At 42.0% G+C, this 13,705-nt stretch overlaps 1 protein-coding gene across 9 annotated transcripts in view; it reads right to left on the bottom strand.

Moving 5' to 3' along the window:
* LOC119964669 (mesoderm induction early response protein 1-like) overlaps positions 1-13,705 on the bottom strand; it is a 79,420-nt gene that overhangs the window by 17,873 nt on the left and 47,842 nt on the right. For all 9 annotated transcript variants that reach the window (XM_038794447.1, XM_038794449.1, XM_038794450.1 and 6 more), the window contains 4 exons: positions 12,528-12,592; positions 9,274-9,346; positions 4,843-4,994; positions 1,656-1,737 (listed from right to left, as the gene is read on the bottom strand). In XM_038794447.1, coding sequence (XP_038650375.1) covers positions 1,656-1,737; positions 4,843-4,994; positions 9,274-9,346; positions 12,528-12,592 — 372 coding nt within the window. The remainder of the gene's footprint in view (positions 1-1,655; positions 1,738-4,842; positions 4,995-9,273; positions 9,347-12,527; positions 12,593-13,705) is intronic.

Here is a 13,705-nt window from a genome sequence, read left to right on the forward strand (position 1 = left end):
TCACAAAGATATACTTTACAACAGGAAATAAGATATTATTGTAGTTACAAAAGCAACCAGTAGCTAGCTAAAACATGGCCAGGCACTCCTCGACTTTACAACATTCAAGTTACAACGGATTGCTCATATGACAATTATAAATTTGCACTGCTTTGGCTTTACAATGCCAGTTTTGAAATAATGACATTCTGCGCCATTTATCTTTGATACTTTTGGGAAGGCTCACGCTGAATGCGCCCATATAAGTGGAGAAACCTCCCTCCAAATTTCTGGTAAAAAAGGTGCAGAGGTATGGGGACAGAGACAGGTAGGATTATGGATGCACCCAAGTATTGGAGTGGGCGAGGCAACGCTACCGTCTAGGTGCTGTGTCCCTAGTTTAGTCAAAAACTAAGCAAAAGTATGAGAGCACAGTAAATATGCCGACATGGCACTAGGCTCATCTCCGAGCGCATGTGTGGTTTAATCTCCTTTTGTTACCTGTTGGCTGACAAATAGCTTCAGAAAAGTGGCTTGCCACAAAGCAGAAATACAAAGGGGGCGATTCTCCAAAATGGAGACTAAGTGTTCGCGCTGTCGTGTTTCATGATGGCGCGAAACGGGCGCGGGCCGACTGATTCTGTCCCCCACAGGGGGCCAGCACGGCGCTGGAGCGGTTCACGCCGCTCCAGCCTCCCTTCCCGGTGCCAAATGGGCGCCGCGCCAACCCGCGCATGCGCAATTGGGCCACGCCAACCCACACGCCGGGGACTTCTTCAGTGCACCAGCTCCTACGCAACATGGCGTGGGGGTTCAGGGGCCGGCCGCACAACAAAGTAGGCCCCGGGGGGGGGGGGCGATTGGTGGGCCCCAATCGCGGGCCAGACCCCCATCGGAGCCACCCACCCCTCCCCCCCAGTGAAGGAGCACCTTTCCCCGCCCCACAGGCTGTCCCCCGACCCTTTGCGCAGAGTTCGCGCCGGCAGCAACCAGGGGTGAACGGCGTCGGCAGAACTCTGCTTCTTCCACGCGGCCGCTCGGTCCATCTGGGCCGGAGAATCGGCGGCCCCGCCGATTTCAGCGGCCCACGCTGCGCCAACGGCACCGATTCTCCACACCTCGATAATAGCGCGCCGCCGTCGGGGCGCGATTGCGGCAATTCTCTGGCCCGGGGCTCAAAGAATCGCACCCAAAATCCCTGAGGAATTGGGCATTAACATGCATTTACAAACCAATCAGCCATTTTTAACATTGTATCCGTGGGAAAATCAGCTCCGACCAACAAGTGATTCCTGTAAACAGTTGTGCCATAAGTCAGAGGACTTCAATTTCGGAAAAACAAGCACTCTGTAAATAGGGGTAAGTATATCATGGATACATGGCTTAATTCTACAAACCACAGGAACAGAAAAACACCAATGCTGAACGACTTCACCAAACATCTTTCAAGTGCAAGAAAAAGTAAAATAATTTCTTCTAACCAAAATTAACTGAAGAATCTGATGGAAAATCTTGAAATTTGGGGCAAAGATAGGTACTTGAAAACAAATGTACATGAAACTAATCTTTATTACAACTATAGCAATTATTGCAAAGCCAAATAGAAATGGCTAAGCTATAATGCTTTCAACTGCATAGGAAACACCACCACCTAGTGGGAATTAATATGTTTCTACCTCTGGCTGCCTTCACATTAAACCTCAATCTTCGCAATGCTTCCTCCGTATCAAAGTTGCACTTAACCAACTCATACAGTGCCTGAAAAAGAAAAAGAAACTCATATGTGGATTATATTTTGAAGGATTCGCACCAGAAATATATGAATTGTAAAATTAGATTAGTGAATTTATTTTGTCACAGTCTATAATTAATATTATGGATATTCACTTGAGTATATTTAATGATTACAATTCAGTTAATAACATTTCACATTAGTGGTTTTATCATTAGATTTGTTTAGCATGGAGGTAACAATATAAAACAGGAAAAGCATACGTAAGCTAATAAACTTTGATATTGTGAAACTTGCTACTTGTGCAATGACCTTAACAATTCACTTCAAAAAGCTGCCAAGACTTGCATTTGGCAATCACAGATATCTTCATATTATTGTAACAAAGACTGTGTTGCACAGGGTTTAATTTAGTAGTTATCCATTAACGTAAACAACATAATTTTTTCTCTCCTATTTTTATAAATTTAGTACCCAATTCATTTTTCCAATTAAGGGGCAATTTAGCGTGGCCAATCCTGCACATCTTTGGGTTGTGGGGGCGAAACCTACACAAACACGGGGGGGGGGGGGGGGGGGGGGGGGAGAGAATATGTAACTCTACATGGAGCCAGGACCGAACCTGGGACCTCGATGCCGTGAGGCTGCAGTGCTACCCACTGCGCCACCGTGCTGCCCTCCTAAATGACATAAATTTAACACCTTGTATACATTCCCAACAGTGTCTTGTCAATACATACTTGAGGATAATTCAAATCTAAACAGTGGTACATTTGACAGTCTCCTCTCCCCCCAAATTCTTATGGAATATGGGATCGCTGGCACGGCCAACATTTGTTGCCCATCCCCCAGAGCTGTGATCTTGAACTGCTGTAGCCCATCTGATGCACGTACACCTACAGTATTAGTACAGAGTTGAAGGCTTTTGATTTAAGTAACAGCGAAGGAATGGGGATATAATTCCAAGTCAGCACGGTGCAGTTTGGAGGGGAACTTGCAGGTGGTAGTGTTCCCATGCATCTGCTTCCCTTGTCCTTCCATATTGTAGAGGTCATGGGGTTGGAAGGTGCCGAAGGAGCCTTGGTGAGTTGTTGCAGTGCACTTTGTAGATGGTAGACACCTGAAGCAACTGTGCATCAGTGGTGGATGTTTAAGGTGGTGGATGGGTGCCAATCCAGCAGACTGCTTTGTCTGGTCCATCGAGTTTTAATCTCTTAAAAAACAAATTTAGAGTATCCAATTCTTTTTTTTTACAATTAAGGGGCCATTTAGCGTGGCCAATTCACGTACTCTGCACATCTTTTTGGGTTGAGACCCACACAGACATGGGGAGAATGTGCAAACTCCAAACGGACAGTGACCGGGGACCAGGTTTGAAGCAGGGTCCTCAGCGCTGTGAGGCAGCAGTGCTAACCACTGCATCACCGTGCCGCCCTTTAGTCTTTTAAAAAACTTTTCTTTAGTGGTTTAGTTTGGAGTGGAGAGGGCATTTAAGTGTCAACCACATTATCGTGGGGTTAGTCAGACCAGGCGAGCAAATTAGTGAACCAGGTGGGCTTTTACAACAATCAATGATAGTTTCAAGGCACCATTGCTCAGAATAGCTTTCAATTGCGAATGTTATTAATTAATTGGATTTAAACTGCAACAGTTGCCTTGCCATGGTGGGATTTGAACCTATGTTCCCAGGCTCAATAATACCTAATCTGGATTACTAATCTAGTGACAATACCCCATCCCGTCTCCCAAAAATGTGATTAGCATTAGTTTTGCTCACATGGAGGGTAAATGCCAATATTGGCTAATGAAAGTGACTTTCTTAATTCCTTGTAACTTTAAAATATTTCTGTTTAACTGGCAATTGCTCTCTGGAAAATAGGGCAGATGGTGGGGAGAGAAATCAGAGACAAACAATGCATCAAGAAAATAGTGTTTTCAGCTCACTATTTGAGTAAGGATTAGGACATCTGTCAGGCATTGTGAGGAATGCACAGTTTCAAAGGTGGCCACAGTGCAAAGGGAGAATTCAAGACTTAATTTGAGATAATTCCACATGGGTTAGAAAATGACGATGTTGAGAGAGGAAAGTGAAGTGAAGGAAAAAAGACTTGTATTAATACAGCATTTTTCTTGACCACTTGACATCTCAAAACGTTTTATAGCCAATTAAGTACTTTTGAAGCATAGTCACTGCCGTAATGTAAAAAAATATGGCAGCCGATTTGGATACAGCAAATTCCCAAAAACAGCAAATGAAAATGACCAGATCAACTGCTTTTTGGAGTGTTGACTGAGGGATAAAATTGGTGAGGACACCAGGAGTAACTTTTTCTGCACATCTTCAAAATAGTGTCATGGGATCTTTGACATCAACCAAAGCAGATAGATGAGACCCCAGTTTAACATCTCTTCTGAAAGATGGCACTGACATTGTAGCATTCCCTCAGTTCTGCACTGTTAAGCGCTAGTCTTGATTTTTTTTGTGCTCAATTCCTGGAGTGGGGCTTGAATCTGGAACATTATGATTTGGAGACAAGAGTGTTACCAACTGAGCCATAGCCAACACAAAGAGCTATAACTATTATGGAAACAATATTTTTCTTAAGATTATCTGACATAGGAATTAAATACGTTTTGAAGTGGAATGGTGACTCACCCAGGAATTTTAAAAATAGATATAGGACTTTATGCTGCTGCAGTCATTTGAGAATTGAATTTGCTTCACAATTTAAATTAAAGCAAGTTTCAATAGAGAATCCTACTGTTTTTGAAGATCAAAACACAATTTTGTGATGAAGCAGGTCTAATAGCAAGATGAAATGTTTTAGCAATCAAGTAAAAATGATTGACAATTTCAACTAAAACAATTACACCTTAAATAGGAAATGCAACCATTTATGTAATGCTGTTATGCAAGGATGCATACAGTGACTTTATCCAAGGCCAGTTTGCCACAACCTCTGTGATTGGCTTGTTTCAACCAAATGTATGCTATTTTCCCATGCTTGACTGAACAGTAGAGTTTGAGCAATGATTTAGAACATTAATTCATAAAATTCTGACATCACTTGTAAGTTGCTCCTCTATAATAGGTAATACAGGCATTTTGAATTTCAATGTACGTGACAAACCTGTTCATTGTCTTTTATGTGTGAGCCTTCTGGTATTGCATCCAATCCTTTCTCCTCACCTGTGCGCTTACTAGCATCACAAAGAAATTCCACCACTTTATTCTCAGGCAGAAAATCAGGATTCCACAACAACTGGTCTTCATTCTCATATACTAGACATAGATTTTTATAAGATCCATTAGTGCATAGCTTTATCTAGGTCACATACTTGCGTTCACTACGCATCTTTTTTTTAAAACAAAAGGGCAGCATTTTTACAAAAGATACCAAAGATTTTTTTGTAATCCATTCGGACTCGTCATATCTGAAGGAAACATCAGGCAGAATAAAAACAAACAAGAGAATGTTCTTCATTTCACCAATATTTTCCAAGTGGCAACTTATTATAGCACGGTGGCATAGTCGTTAACACTGCTACCTCAGTGTTGGGGATCTGGGTTCAATTCCGGCTTTGGGTGACTGTGGAGTTTGCACGTTCTCCCGGTGTTTGCGTTGGTTTCCTCCTACAATCTAAAGATGTGCTGGTTAGGTGGCTTGGCCATGATTAATACACAGGTTTACAGGATAGAGCAGGGGAGTGGGCCTAGGTAGAGTGCACTTTTGGAGGGTCGGCACAGAATCGATGGGCCAAACGGCTTCCTTCTGCACTGTAGGGATTCTATAGAAGAATGTCTCAGGCGCTGGAAGAGCTTTGGTAGCTCATCCAACGTGACATCTCTTGACATGCATGCCGAGACAAAGAATACGAGCAGGCTGTGTCACAGGACGGGATATTAGCGCCATGTACAAAGCCTTTCGATGCAGTTTTCATGAAGCTGGACAATGATCAGGGCAGGAACCTACACTGACTCCCTCCTGGACCCAAGACACCAAACTTCAGTGGTATTGCACCACTATCCTGGCAGAGATCAGTTAACACCACAAACCAGAGATCAAACCAGAAATCTTCGTTGTCACATTACTTAGGGACGTAGGTAACGAATAAGAAGGTTTAAAACAAAGAACGTTGCCAAGCAGAAGGATTAGTTTTAAATTGTTCTAGCACAGATCAAACGAATCCAGTGGCCTGGAAAATCTTCGATTTTAGCTTTTAAGGTCGTCATACTTAGCTTCAAGAGTCCAAATAAAATTTAGTCATACTCTTATACGAAATAAGGTAGGGGAACTGGCAGCATGGGTTGGTACCTGGGACTTCGATGTTGTGGCCATTTCAGAGACATGGATAGAGCAGGGACAGGAATGGTTGTTGCAGGTTCCGGGGTTCAGGTGCTTTAGTAAGCTCAGAGAAGGGGGCAAAAGAGGGGGAGGTGTGGCGCTGCTAGTCAAGGACAGTATTACGGTGGCAGAAAGAATGCAAGATGGGGACTCTTCTTCCGAGGTAGTATGGGCTGAGGTTAGAAACAGGAAAGGAGAGGTCACCCTGCTGGGAGTTTTCTATAGGCCACCTAATAGTTCTAGAGATGTAGAGGAAAGGATGGCGAAGATGATTCTGGAAAAGAGCGAAAGTAACAGGGTAGTTGTTATGGGAGACTTTAACTTTCCAAATATTGACTGGAAAAGATATAGTTCGAGTACATTAGATGGGTCGTTCTTTGTACAATGTGTGCAGGAGGGTTTTCTGACACAAAATGTTGACAGGCCAACAAGAGGTGAGGCCACATTGGATTTGGGTAATGAACCAGGCCAGGTGTTAGATCTGGAGGTAGGTGAACACTTTGGAGACAGTGACCACAATTCGGTGACCTTTACATTAGTGATGGAAAGGGATAAGTATACCCCGCAGGGCAAGAGTTATAGCTGGGGGAAGGGCAATTATGATGCCATTAGACATAACTTAGGATGTGTAGGTTGGAGAAGTAGGCTGCAAGGGTTGGGCACACTAGATATGTGGAGCTTGTTCAAGGAACAGCTATTGCGTGTTCTTGATCAGTACGTACCAGTCAGGCAGGGAGGAAGGTGACTGAACAGGTAGACGAGGGTAGAGCAGTTGATGTGGTGTATATGGATTTCAGTAAAGCGTTTAGACCATAAGACCATAAGACATAGGAGCGGAAGTAAGGCCTTTCGGCCCATCGAGTCCACTCCACCATTCAATCATGGTTGATTTCAACTCCATTTACCCGCTCTCTCCCTTAATTTCTCGAGAAATCAAGAATTGATCAATTTCTGTCTTAAAGACACTCAACGTCCCGGCCTCCACCGCCCTCTGTGGCAATGAATTCCACAGACCTACCACTCTCTGGCTGAAGAAATTTCTCCTCATCTCTGTTCTAAAGTGACTCCCTTTTATTCTAAGGCTGTGCCCCCGCGTCCTAGTCTCCCCTGCTAATGGAAACAACTTCCCTACGTCCATCCTATCCAAGCCATTCATCATCTTGTAAGTAATGATAAGGCTCCCCACGGTCGGCTATTGCAGAAAATACGGAGGCTGGGGATTGAGGGTGATTTAGAGATGTGGATCAGAAATTGGCTAGTTGAAAGAAGACAGAGAGTGGTGGTTGATGGGAAATGTTCAGAATGGAGTTCAGTTACAAGTGGCGTACCACAAGGATCTGTTCTGGGGCCGTTGCTGTTTGTCATTTTTATAAATGACCTAGAGGAGGGCGCAGAAGGATGGGTGAGTAAATTTGCAGACGACACTAAAGTCGGTGGAGTTGTAGACAGTGCGGAAGGATGTTGCAGGTTACAGAGGGACATAGATAAGCTGCAGAGCTGGGCTGAGAGGTGGCAAATGGAGTTTAACGTGGAGAAGTGTGAGATGATTCACTTTGGAAAGAATAACAGGAATGCGGAATATTTGGCTAATGGTAAAATGCTTGGTAGTGTGGATGAGCAGAGGGATCTCGGTGTCCATGTACATAGATCCCTGAAAGTTGCCACCCAGGTTGATAGGGTTGTGAAGAAGGCCTATGGTGTGTTGGCCTTTATTGGTAGACGGATTGAGTTCCGGAGCCATGAGGTCATGTTGCAGTTGTACAAAACTCTAGTACGTCCGCATTTGGAGTATTGCGTACAGTTCTGGTCGCCTCATTATAGGAAGGACGTGGAAGCTTTGGAGCGGGTGCAGAGGAGATTTACCAGGATGTTGCCTGGTATGGAGGGAAAATCCTATGAGGAAAGGCTGATGAGGTTGTTTTCGTTAGAGAGAAGAAGGTTAAGAGGTGACTTAATAGAGGCATACAAAATGATCAGAGGGTTAGATAGGGTGGACAGTGAGAACCTTCTCCCGCGGATGGAGGTGGCTAGCATGAGGGGACATAGCCTTAAATTGAGGGGTAATAGATATAGGACAGAGGTCAGAGGTGGGTTTTTTTACGCAAAGAGTGGTGAGGCCGTGGAATGCCCTACCTGCAACAGTAGTGAACTCGCCAACATTGAGGGCATTTAAAAGTTTATTGGATAAGCATATGGATGATAATGGGATAGTGTAGGTTAGATGGCCTTTAGTTTTTGGACTTCCCATGTCGGTGCAACATCGAGGGCCGAAGGGCCTGTACTGCGCTGTATTGTTCTATGTTCTTATGCCATATTGCTAAAGGTGGCAGCTTGAAGAGGAATGGAAGCACATCAGATGTAAACAGAATTGTCCACATTTGTGATATTTCCACTGTGGAATAGCCTGCCATTACTGACTATCCCAGCTTCGGTGACATATTCAAAGGCTGGTGACAGCTATGGAATCATACCTCAGCAGCAGTCATTGCTTAAGGATTGGTATGCAAAATTATATGCACTTGAATTTTTGAAGCGTACAAATTCTAAGCAAAATTGGGAGCTTTGTGTGGACCATCATTAGGGGTGACACTATTAACATTAAAGATTACTGATGGCATAAACGGTAGGAAATAGTTTCTTCCACAACATAGGGTTCAAAACAGATGTCAAAGTACTGTGTTAATAACACATTGGCAACAGTTTCTGTGAAAAATAACTCTGAAAAGGTTGGAGTTAATCTGAACAGGTTAGGGACTAAATGGCGAGTTCAGAATGTTCATTTTAATTCTAGATATTAGGGTAGTTTACTTGGTGTGAAACACACAGGGCATAGACGGTATTCATTGTTTTCTATATCAATGCTCAGTGTGAGAAATCAAATGCTAGAATTACAAGCATATTCTTCCTTACAGAATTTAGGCATAATTGGTATGTACTGAAATCTGGAGAGACAATAAAAACTGATCTGAAGAGCAGTTGAAAAATCAAAGATTATGCACAAGCTGTTTCATAAAATTGGGGTGCAGATTTATTTTAGTATTATGCATAGTCTAAAATTAGAAAAGTCTAAAAGTAACATTTTCTGCTGTCTGTAGGCAATATAAATAGAACACAGTTCACAAAGATGAATCCAATAGATAACTGTTTCCCTCACCAATGCAGATTTATCCATTTTATCTCTGCACAAACAGACTTTTAAGATTTTAAAGAGCTTACCTTTTTCATTCTCTTTATATTTATAGAAGCCTATAGGAACTTCAGCCTGGTATTGGGAGCCCACCATAATCTCCTGAAAAGCAAGACCAGCCATTTTAAAATCAGTATTTGGAAACTGTAGTATACTAAGCAATTCCTTTTAAGTTACTGTTATATTGCACTTACAAGGCTGGCAGTCAGTAAGATACAGTAAAATATGGGTCTTCCCGCCTGCTGGCCTTGGAAGATCTGACAAGTTTACTTTGATATTGTTGCTGGCTGCAGGGGACCCATGAGTCAGAAGTCGGTGGCACTAGCACTACACTAGAACAATACAAAAGCACCTGCAATTAGCTCAGAGATTTAAAAAGTCTTAATAGAAAACTTACGCTAAACTCAAATTTATGTAATATATTAACATTTTTTACATTTAACCTTGCATATCACTTGTGGGTGCAATAATAGATTCAACTTTACTTTCCTAATATTAAAAATAAACAAACATAGCTGCCTCAGAGCAGGGAAGAGGGAGAACAACACTGACCATCAAAAAGCATTGCTTACTGCAGAGTTACTAAAACTGCAAATGTGAAAAGGAACAGTGCAAGTTACTAGATGATGTAGATTAAGGAAGTTACTGGAAAATGTTGGTTGCCACTTGTCAACCCAAGCCTAGAAATCGTCCAGATCTGTTGTAGACTTGCTTAGACTGTGTCATTGTCAGGAGTTGCGAATGGAACTGAACACTGGAATCATCAGCTTAATCCAGATTGAAGGGAAGGTAACTGAAAAAACATCTCAAATTGGTTGGCCTGGGATGCATCCATGAAGCAATGCTGCAGTGACATTCTTCAACCACAACCATGTTCGGATCAGGCATGATTCTAACTACTGGAAGTTTTCCTCTTTGACCACTATCATCAATTTTGCTAAATCTCCCTTTGATATCAAGTGCTGCTTTATGTTGAAGCAAGATGATAAAACCCTCAACTGAAACTGCTCGTGTCCAAGCTTTGACCAAGCTCTTGAGGTGATCAGCAGGTAAGTAGTTCTGACAGTTGTGAATTATGTTGTCAGCAAGTAGGTTATTGGCAAATAGATGTCATTGAGTAGGATTAATAATAATAATCTTTTATTGTCACAAGTATGAAGTCACTGTGAAAAGACCCTAGTCGCCACATTCCGGCGCCTGTTCGGGTAAGCTGGTACAGGAATTGAACCCCCGCTGCTGGCCCTGTTCTGCATCGCAAACCATCTGTCTAGCCCACTGATTAATGATGATCTAACGCATGTAAATTAGAAGCTTCGCCAGTTAATACTTTCTAAAAAGTCAACTTCGAAAGCAATTACAATATGGAAAAACACAACAGGCTGGGCAGCACGGTAGCATTGTGGATAGCACAATTGCTTCACAGCTCCAGGGTCCCAGGTTCGATTCAGGCTTGGGTCACTGTCTGTGCAGAGTCTGCACATCCTCTCCGTGTGTGCATGGGTTTCCTCCGGGTGCTCCGGTTTTCTCCCCCAGTCCAAAGATGTGCAGGTTAGGTGGATTGGCCATGATAAATTGCCCTTAGTGTCCAAAATTGCCCTTAGTGTTGGGTGGGGTTACTGGGCTATGGGGATATGGTGGAGGTGTTGACCTTGGGTAGGATGCTCTTTCCAAGAGCTGGTGCAGACTCGTTGGGCCGAATGGCCTTCTTTTGCACTGTAAATTCTATGATAATCTATGTAACGCTAGCAGCAGGGGTTGCAGAAGGACTTGCATCAATTTGGTCAGGGCTCCCAACAGAAGTGAACTAGTCGGTCTGACATTCCCTGGGATGGAAATCCTGCTTGCCTTCATTGCTGGCAGGAACACTGTGGTGGCTGCTCCTAATAATGCCCAAAGTTTTCATCTGAGGGGGAGGGGTGACTGTCTGGGGGGAGGGGAAAGAGAATTGGGATTGGGATCGGACCCCCCCCCCCCCCCCAATGGTGCTGGATTCTTCAAACAGGCAGAGCATGCTTGACAACAAGACACCCTGGGAGCCTCTGGAAGGCTGCTAGGCAACGTTCAGGAGGCACAAGAAAGCCAGCAACTTCTATTTAATCCCCGAGCTTGGGTGGGCTCAGGGATAATTGGCATCAACTGACTTATTGACATAGCTTCTCCCCAATTGCAGAAAGCTTTCCTGCTGCCAACAGGTGGACTTGTGGCCTCTCATGTGGAACCGACCATCCTGTTTCCTGTCACAACAGGCTGGATTAAACTCCACCACATATCTTTTTAATCCTAATCAATTTACTAGAGGTTATAGAACACAAGATAAAGGCTCATCAGTACGTGTTTTTTCCTCACATACAGCTTGTCTTTTTAAAAACATAGAATAAAATTTTTAAAAACGGTCTTCTGATTTTCTCCAAATTGTGAAAAGCTTTTTTGGCAAGAATTGCTAGAATGATCCATCAGACCAACTACATGGAAGCATCCTGGAAATTAAGGCATGTTACACATTCTCAGGACGCTACCACCTAAATTCAGCTCTTAACGTTAGGCAAAAATACTGATTCTCTTTTGAGGCTGAACCATTCAAATGGAAGGTGCAAAAGGAATTCAATTAATTAAAATTAATCAGGTATATTGTGAAGTTATGTATTTGTTTAAATCCTTATTTTGTAAATCAAAATTACAATTACTATAAATAATAAATAGAAGTTGAAAATATTTTCAGAAAAAAATCAAATTATGGGAATCTGGTGCCGTCACTAAGTTACAAGCTATTGCGTATGATTCTGGTTGCTACAGTTCAATGTGACCCCTTTAACAATCAAAATTGCAAGAATAACGGGACTTACACGTTTTCAAAGATACAGATGCCCCACGCACCAAGTTTAATACATGACAGACAGATGTACTTTGATACCAAAAGCAAATAATTTGAACTCACATGCAGATGGAATGCACTACATTGTGACAGAACTTAATTTGGACCTTTTGAGATTAGACATAAAGTACTGTCATGTAGGAAGACCGACATACACCACGCAACATAACTATGTTAATGTAATGGAGGCATCAAGCAGAATCAATGCTGGTCCTTGGACATTTTAGCAGATTTGCACTTAGCATTAGTAGAGGCTAGATAGAAAGTCAGCTACAGTTGACATGCTGCATAGAAACGAGTGGATAAAAAAAACAATTGGGAGAATTAAAAAAAGTTTGTGTCATCAGAAACATGCTTCCAATTTAGCAGTATATTTAGGCCAAAGCAAAAAATACTGTAACACAATGGTACCTTTTTCCAGTCTTCTGAGGGCACATAATCTTCATCATCTTCAGATTCTTCTTCCCCTTCATTGCCTATTAATGTTAACAGGTTAATTTTTTGACCATGTCAGTTATGAAATATATAAAGTTTTGATTTATAAGAAATCATTTGTGATCTTATTACGCGACAAGTGACTTGCAACTTTTGTGTTTTTTGGGCACTTGGCACAAAACTTGCACTTTCTACTCTGTTGCATTTATGCAGGGGCCATAGGTTCAATTTATAAATGCACACTCAGAACGCTGCAATTTGTATCTGCTCATACATCAGCATTACACCATATTAAATCTTGGTACACCTTGTTCAGGACAGAATTACAACCTGTGAATACGGATGGATACTAGCCGGTCAACCGTTACAATTTTGACTCAACTGGTTTAAAATACTCCACAATTCAGATTTTTCAGCCAGAGACCAATCAATTTCCAAATTGTTCTCAACACCAATTAGTTTTAAATAAATACAACTAGGATTAATAGGAAAGGAAAGAGGAGATAAAAGAACTACATAGTTTTATTTGGGCCATTACAATGTAGACAAATGGCAATAATGACAAATACAGAAATCCAAAACTAAAATGATGATCTCAAGAGGGTTTTAAACAAACACAGATCACCCCATTTACTCATGAATAATTGATGCCAGTTCATCAGAGGCACTGGTAATACAGTAATTATTAAAGGTGCATTAGGACAATTAAAAGAGAGGTACAAAACTAGACAAGTGTTCTCTATAGTTAGATGAGCTAGGGATAAGACTGTTTACACGAAGTTTATCTGCAACTCTGGTATAAATGCAAAAATGATCTCAAATTAAATAGCTGACAGCTAACTTCAATGTTACCGAATGTTACTAAACATGAAAGAAAATACAGGGACACTGAACTTCAAATTGGCAATATTCAACTAAATTTAACAGCAACTTTTACACTGAAGCCCAAAGTTTCTTCTGTAGTCAATACTTTAATTAAACCCTTTGAGATAATTGGTTTCCCGAATTAGCAATCTCACTTTCAACCTGTCACTATGGCACTGTGGTTAATACCTAGTTCTTAATTAACATGATTGAAAACTTCTTGATATCAATCCCTGAGCAAAAAGTGAAAAAACTATATTCTCACACATTAATCTTTAGCCAACTAATGG

Source organism: Scyliorhinus canicula, chromosome 4 (genome assembly GCF_902713615.1).
Source record: "Scyliorhinus canicula chromosome 4, sScyCan1.1, whole genome shotgun sequence".
NCBI lineage: Eukaryota > Metazoa > Chordata > Chondrichthyes > Carcharhiniformes > Scyliorhinidae > Scyliorhinus > Scyliorhinus canicula.